At 53.7% G+C, this 7341-nt stretch overlaps 2 protein-coding genes across 2 annotated transcripts; one reads left to right on the top strand and one right to left on the bottom strand.

Annotated features, from left to right (window-relative positions):
* Positions 1 to 218: 218 nt before the first annotated feature.
* Positions 219 to 3231, top strand: LOC149276694 (large ribosomal subunit protein mL66-like). Its single transcript, XM_089503378.1, has 6 exons — positions 219 to 339; positions 932 to 963; positions 1598 to 1702; positions 2097 to 2220; positions 2747 to 2816; positions 3087 to 3231. Exons 1-6 carry the CDS (start codon positions 219 to 221, stop codon positions 3229 to 3231), a joined length of 597 nt encoding a protein of 198 aa, XP_089359504.1.
* An 840-nt stretch (positions 3232 to 4071) lies between these two features.
* LOC149276693 (radial spoke head protein 9 homolog) lies at positions 4072 to 6271 on the bottom strand. The gene is made up of 5 exons (XM_089503388.1): positions 6042 to 6271; positions 5528 to 5693; positions 5130 to 5259; positions 4908 to 5054; positions 4072 to 4232 (listed from the first exon to the last, which is right to left on the bottom strand). The coding sequence occupies exons 1-5, from the start codon at positions 6269 to 6271 to the stop codon at positions 4072 to 4074; spliced, it is 834 nt and encodes a 277-aa protein (XP_089359514.1).
* Positions 6272 to 7341: the final 1070 nt, after the last annotated feature.

Below are 7341 nucleotides of genomic sequence, written 5' to 3'. Positions count from 1 at the left end.
CAGCATTGACTGGGAACCTCCACGTATGAAGCTGGCTGAGTGTGATGGGAGTTGGGGTAACGCTATCGCCGAGCGGTTCATTGCAGGGTGGGTTTTGTGTTGTCTCTGCCCATGGGGCGTGGTTTCGAGGGAGTCTACCACAACAAACATGGCGAACAAGCGTATCGATTGCCTTGGGAACAGGGGCCGGAAGAGGAAGTGTCAGAGACGTCACGGGGATGATGGCAGCTTCCAGCTCTGTGCTGTCCCCCGTGTTTCGGCTGCTCCGGGCTGGGTGCGGGGCCCTGACCCGGGGGGCATGGAGTCCGGTGCTGAGCCAGAACCGAGGCCTGCGGGAATGTGAGTGACGGGGAGCGGCGACCCGAGGGAGGCGGGAGGGGCCAGCCTGGGCCACTAGGGCCCAATGTCCTTGGCATGGAGGCAATAGCGGGGGACTAATGCCTCGTGCACAGAAAAGGGGTATTATAACCAATATATATATAACAGGGGTAATAACACAGCACCGGGGCATGTAATAACCCGGGGTAATACTGCTGCCCCGTGCATGTAATAACCCGGGGTAATACTGCTGCCCCGTGCATGTAATAACCCGGGGTAATACTGCTGCCCCGTGCATGTAATAACCCGGGGTAATACTGCTGCCCCGTGCATGTAATAACCCGGGGTAATACTGCTGCCCCGTGCATGTAATAACCCGGGGTAATACTGCTGCCCCGTGCATGTAATAACCCGGGGTAATACTGCTGCCCCGTGCATGTAATAACCCGGGGTAATACTGCTGCCCCGTGCATGTAATAACCCGGGGTAATACTGCTGCCCCGTGCATGTAATAACCCGGGGTAATACTGCTGCCCCGTGCATGTAATAACCCGGGGTAATACTGCTGCCCGTTGCATAACTGCCTTTGCGTAACTTTTTTGTTTCCTTGCAGTGACTGAAAAGAAAGACGGGAACGTGACGGTGGTGAGTGGTGTTGGTGAAAAGTGCGATCCCATGTCTGCTTCACGGCTGGATACGGGTGATATAGAGGCACCGGGGGCAGAATAATGTATAGATAAATCAGCTCACTGGCCCCTGTATAATGTATAGATAAATCGGTGACCGGCCCTGTATAATGTATAGATAAATCAGTGACCGGCCCTGTATAATGTATAGATAAATCAGTGACCGGCCCCTGTATAATGTATAGATAAATCAGTGACCGGCCCCTGTATAATGTATAGATAAATCAGTGACCGGCCCCCTGTATAATGTATAGATAAATCAGTGACCGGCCCCTGTATAATGTATAGATAAATCAGTGACTGGCCCCCTGTATAATGTATAGATAAATCAGTGACTGGCCCCCTGTATAATGTATAGATAAATCAGTGACTGGCCCCCTGTATAATGTATAGATAAATCAGTGACCGGCCCCCTGTATAATGTATAGATAAATCAGCGAGCCGGCCACCTGTAATAATGTATATCAGTCTGCGCGGGGTATATAGCAGTATACGCTGCATGGTGGCCCCTGTATTCGGGTGGCTGTTAGTTGCCCCCTCTGATGTGCAGTTACCCCTGGATCTGCCCCTCACCCGCTATGTGTGTTTTGCAGCTGGAGGGTCGGATCAGTGACGTTAAGGCCGCCGCGTGTCCCCCGAACCCGTCCGGCGGGTGCCCGATATGCCGCTGGAACCTCAAACACAAGTACAGCTACACGGTAAGGGGCCCCGGCTGCTCCGGGGTTAATGTAAAGCCCCACACCGGGTCCTGTGCATGCACCATAAAGGTTAACTCTTTAACTGCTTGACTTAAAACCCCCATCTTATCGCTTAGAGAGAAAAGCCAGTCCTGATATCTATAGGATAGCTTGTTGGTTTCTTTAACCCTTTGATGTTTTCCATGCACATTGTGCATCTGAATGGAATCATTTCTCTGCCAGTGATTGGCTGCCTCAGAGGCGAGAATCATCTGACTATGAAGGAGAATGGGAAGCTGTAGCAACAGAGCTGCAGCTTTTAGCATCTTTCTCTGCCCTTCAGGATAAGGAAAGGAGTCGCACTTTAAATCTGTCTCTGTCTCTTTCTCGCTCCGTCCGTCCCTTCCTCCTGCAGGATGTCCTCCTCCTGAGCCAGTTTATCCGCTCCGACGGAGGCATGTTACCGCGCAGGATCACCGGTCTGTGCGATGAAGAGCATCGGAAAGTAGAAGCGAGCGTGCAGATGGCGCACCGCGCAGGTGATGTGTCCCATCCCCCAACCCCCCCCCCCCCCCCCCCCCCCCCCCCCCCGCATCAAACTGGGTCACTGGTTACTCCCGAGACATCTATGAGATACGTATACGTTATATCGCTATATGTAGCTGTGATGGAGGGGGGCTCAGAAGATACTCGAGTACACGGAGAGGAGGATCATGGGATACGTAGTCCTCAAAGAGCTCAGAAATAAAACCCTTGTCTTTATAATGGAGCAAATCCGGCATTATTTGCTTTTTGCGGCTCACATTATTCAGAAAAGTCCTATTTCGGTACTTTGGGGTCCGACGCACAGGAATCGGAATGGGGGAGAGAAGCTGCTGTGCGGTATTATGACTCCCATTCACATTAATAAAAGCCGTACGCATTACAGCAAACCCGGGGAGCGATCTTCTGCGCGGAGTGCCGAGTATTTATAACCTCGAAATAAAGTGTTTGCTGTAATTAAAGGCAGTCGACTAAAGTGGCCCCCGAGGGCCCGGCCTAAACCTCATTATCTTCTGCCAGCAGGTCTCCTTCCAAATCACAGGCCGCAGCATTTAGAGGGGCGGACCCTAAAACCAAAGTTCCACCTGAACAGGTGAGACCTCTATGTAACCTAGCATGGTGTGTGTGTGTGTGTAAACCTGAGAGGGTGGTAGATACAGGGGACAGCCTCCCAGCAGAACTGGTAGAGGGTAATACAGTGAGGGTTTTAAACGTGCATGGGATAAACATACGGCTCCTGAATCTAAGATGAGAGCTGGGACTGAATGGGGCCGATCTGCCGGCAGGTTCTGGGTTTCTGTGTCTGATAACGTGGGACAGTGTTACCCGGAATGTTCCGGATCGATGACTCCTCTCTTCCCAGGTATCTGACGCGATATTCCGTGACGTCTGTTAAACCCATCCTGAAGAAGGGACTGAAGTGGTGTAAAGTGCGCATGCCCGTCGGACACCCCGCTCTAAAGGACAACATTAACTACAGAAAGAAGCCGCTGTACCTAAAGCACTGAGCGAGGACGGGATTGATGTCCGTGCACCAAACCCCCCCCCCCCCGGGTAAATGCCTCGCAGGGAAGGATGAACACACGATCTGGCGGGAAATCGGCTTTATCCCGGGAGAAGGTTCTGACCAGCGGGCCCAATATCTGCCGGCAGCTCATGTAATAAATCAGTGTCGTTTCTCAGCTGGGTTTGGCCTGTCATTTTTGGACGTAGATAGCACCAACCACCCCCCCACACACACACACACACGCTGCGGGGATGTGAATAGCCCCCCCCTTGCCGCCCTGGGCACCCTTTGAATTTATGTCTGTTCTGCAGCGGAATGCAAACCCCCTCCCCCTCCAGTCGGCTCCAGCGCTGGCCGCAGCTGGTGAGGAGTTCAGACCCGGTGCGCGGATTATAACGGGAGTTTCTCCTGCCACTGATTGGCTGTTTCAAGCAGCGAATCAGTGACGGCATATGTTAGATCACGGAGAGGGGAAGCTGCAGCTACAGGGCTGCAACTCCTGTGGAAAGTAAATGTCGCCAACAATTTATATATATATTGGCCGGCGGCTTCCGCGCTTCTGGATTACAAATATACGCGACGGAAGGAGGCCGTACAGCGTGTTTATTGCTATATAACGGGGCAGAAGGCGCTCCGTCCGTCTGTGTAAATATAATTAGATATTTAACGTGTTGGTGGAGGCTCCCTGTTTATCGGCGTCTCGCCCCGTTGCCTGGGTGACGTCTGCATCCTGTCCCCGGATTCTCACGGATCACAAACTCGTCGGAGGAGATGTGAAATCTTCTGTTCCCGGATCCCGCGACGCACCGGTGACCTCCGTTCTGTGAAAAGCATGGGCAGCTCAGATCATGAACGGCAAGTCGATGTTCCGCTCGCCGGTGCCGACGTAGAGGTAGCCGTGCTGCGGGGTCAGAGGGACGTGATAGAAAGTCATTCCTAACCACAGCAGGCTGCGCAGGATCGTCACGCTGCTTCCCCGCTCCGACTGCAGACTCCACGAACCTGACGAGAGAACGGCGGTCATCGAGCGTCAAACACATGAGGAGCGCTGCGAGGGGCTGGGATCCAACTTAGGATGAGATGGAACGGAGGGGAGTGGATAAGTGGAGCAGCTTCCCAGCAGAAGCCGCTGATACAGCGGGAGTTTAAAGACGCATTGCATGGTTTCACTGACATATTTCCTCCCAGGGAGAAGCCCCACTTCCCTTCCCACGTTGGAGAAACATTTCGCATAAAGCCGGACACCGGAAAGCTCGCGCCATAAACTACACGTCAACTCTACTACACGCCTCACCGGCCCCAATGTCCCGGCACCTGCTTCCCCCGGCGTGCGCTTTCCAGCCCCCTCCGGTCTCTCTATCACCTGGATCTGCCCCCCCACCCGGTGCCCTCTCTCTGTCTCGCTTTGCGTGGCGTCCCCTGGAAGCGTGTTATACGGCGAGCGTAGGATAAAGCCGTCGGGGGCCAGCAGCTCGCCTCCCACCCTCGCCAATGGTCTCCCTCTTATCCCAGGTCCAGGTCGACTACGGTCAGTCCCGCTTTATCACAAGCGCTCGGGTGCTGACCAACTCGCTCAAGCTCCGCCCATGATCGCATCGACGAGCGAATGAGGAGCTCCCATTAAAGCTGGGATGTTTACTGGAAAGGGGAGGGGTTTGCGGCGTGCCGCCGGCTCACCTCTGGGGACATCGTGCTCCAGCGAGTCGAGGAAGTCCATGGATGGGGTGAGATCCGCTTTCTCCAGCAGAGACTTTGTCGGGGGGCTCGTGGTCGGCGTGAAGTGGAAGAAGGAGCTCAGCTTTTTGGCTTCACTTGCTGTCAGGCCTGGGGAGGAATAATTATATATGAGTAACGTGTATTCACTGAGACGGGCTGCATGCTGGGTGAAACGTGCCTTACCTCGGAAACAGTGATTGATCCTGACCTCTCCCAGGGGGCTCTTAACGAAAGCCCCCCGCGGGACCACAGCGGCCTCCTTGTCGATCAGCGCGATGGTGGCGACGAGACGAGACTCTTCCTTAACGTGGATCTGAAGACAGAAGAGGAATCAGCGGACGCGGCCCCCGCGAGACCCAAGAGGAATCAGCGGACTCGGCCCCCGCGAGACCCAAGAGGAATCAGCGGACGCGGCCCCCGCGAGACCCAAGAGGAATCAGCGGACGCGGCCCCCGCGAACACGAAGAGCTGCAAACACAGCCCCGCGCAGTAAAGCGATCCCTCCCCGCTGCGCTCGTGCCAGCGAACCGGCATGAAAGGGTTAATCTATAAAATCCCATCAATCCCAGCCACGGACTCACCGTTACTTCCTCCTCGTAGGCGGCATCTCCGTCCCCCGCCTTCCTGCGGACAGTGTACTCGTACTCGTGCGAGGGGTCTCCCACGAAGCGGCCCCGGACCCCCTGGCTCTCTGTGATGATTCCGGCCGTGGAGGGGGGCAGGAGACACCAATCCACGCAATTCAGACTGCAAGAGACGTTAAGAGAGTGAGCGAGAAGAGCGTCTTCACAAGGGACTGCGCCGACCTGTGCTCCGCGGTGCAGGATAGTCGGCAGATATACCCAGCCCATACGGAGAGCCATACACGATACCCAGCAGGGGAATGATGCCCCCAACTGGTCACCGGTGGTGGGGCAAAAACGGAAATTTACAAAACACAGAATCTGCACCGTTACCCAACGTATCCACCCCAAGCAGGGGGTAATAACAGTCCTGGACCTGGGTAAAAGCTCTGGGATCAGGGTAGATGCCCTAGGGGTGGGGTAAAAGCTCCGAGAATGGGGTGAAAGTTTTAGGGCAGCAGCCCTGGGATACCTGTAGAAGGTCTTCCTGCCCCGCAGCTGCTCGGGGCCCTCGATGCCCTGGGCTATGAAGTAATCCCCCCGGACGCCCAGGATCTTGCCCCAGAGAAGCACCCGGCTGAGCTGCATGTCTCTCCGCAGCAGGAGCAGGGAGGTCCGCAGGGCGGCACTCTGCTCCGGGCTCAGGCTCTGGCCGGACCCGGACATCATCTCCAGGGGCAGCTGCAGGTTCTCGGCGTCCATCTCCGCGTAGCACCCGGCTCACTCTGCGTCCTCGGCGCCTGTCACCAAGGTTACGCGTCCTCACAAGCACGGGAAGAGCCATGGCAACGCCACAGACGGCAGCCGCAGTGGAACATTCTGCATCCGCGAGCTCTACGGGAGCCGGGATGGGACTGCCCGGCAAACTAACCTCAGTGCTGCTGTTGGTACTGGGAGAAAAAACTTTCATCGATAAAGATTGTGGCCGTTCTTACGGACGTTTGGTGTCTGTCGTGCGGATAAAGGCATTAAGGGGTTATTATTTTTTTTTTTGGGGGGGGAGCAGTTAATAATCCCACCAGTCATGCTTTTTCTATGCACATTATCGGGGCTTTTAGGGCTGTAGAACCCTCTGATACCCACATACCCAGCAAACATTCTCACCTCCTAGAAAAGAGGGGGGTTGGAGCAGAAAGAGGGACTGGCCAAATAAAACATGGACACTTGGGTGGTAGTCATCAACGTGCTACACCCGGCACTGAATGTGTTGAAGCGCTTCCCGTTGCGGCCGATAAAGTCGATAAATGTCCGTTTTTGTTGGATTCTCTGTGGTGATTGTTGCCGTGGCGATGCCCCCCCGCCTGCCTTCACCCCAAATTATCTCTCAGTTCTTTATACTCTTTTTAGATGTTTTCCGTGAATATAAATATTTTCTCATTTCCCACAAAATCGCAGAAACGAGCGACCAGATTGAAAATGTAAAGATTCCGCTTTATGTTTTATTTCTATGATTCCAACAATTTGGTAGGAAGTGAGATGAGAAATAAATCTATTTTTATTTAAAATATAAAAAGAAGTGAAATAATCTTTATTACAATCTCACAAAAAGTATAATATTTAAAAAAAAAAACATTTTAATTTAAAAGATTTCTGGGGTGAATCCTACAAAAGAAACCTCTATGAAAGTATTTTCATCGATAAAACATGTTTAATGTATCAAAAACCCCACCGGCAGCTCCCGCCATACAGGATATTTCTTCCTACGCTGAGAGAGTGGTAGATAAGTGGAGCAGCCTCCCAGCAGAGGTGGTAGAGGGTAATACAGTGAGGGG

The sequence above is a fragment of the Sceloporus occidentalis genome, unplaced genomic scaffold (assembly GCF_023333645.1).
Source record: "Sceloporus occidentalis isolate IW3139 unplaced genomic scaffold, rSceOcc1.0.p SCAF_231, whole genome shotgun sequence".
Classification (NCBI taxonomy): Eukaryota; Metazoa; Chordata; class Lepidosauria; order Squamata; family Phrynosomatidae; genus Sceloporus; species Sceloporus occidentalis.
Note: the sequence above shows the minus strand (reverse complement) of the source record. Positions and strands in the feature narration are given on the sequence as shown.

Excerpts from the sequence above, each read along its gene's own strand:
- LOC149276694 (XM_089503378.1), top strand. The coding sequence starts at position 219 with ATGATGGCAGCTTCCAGCTCTGTGCTGTCCCCCGTGTTTCGGCTGCTC. Across the intron at positions 340-931 it reads GAACCGAGGCCTGCGGGAAT|TGACTGAAAAGAAAGACGGG; the intron begins GTGAGTGACGGG and ends GTTTCCTTGCAG. Across the intron at positions 2,221-2,746 it reads GCAGATGGCGCACCGCGCAG|GTCTCCTTCCAAATCACAGG; the intron begins GTGATGTGTCCC and ends TTCTGCCAGCAG.
- LOC149276693 (XM_089503388.1), bottom strand. The coding sequence starts at position 6,271 with ATGGACGCCGAGAACCTGCAGCTGCCCCTGGAGATGATGTCCGGGTCC. Across the intron at positions 5,055-5,129 it reads GATCAATCACTGTTTCCGAG|GCCTGACAGCAAGTGAAGCC; the intron begins GTAAGGCACGTT and ends ATTCCTCCCCAG. Across the intron at positions 4,233-4,907 it reads GGAGCACGATGTCCCCAGAG|GTTCGTGGAGTCTGCAGTCG; the intron begins GTGAGCCGGCGG and ends TTCTCTCGTCAG.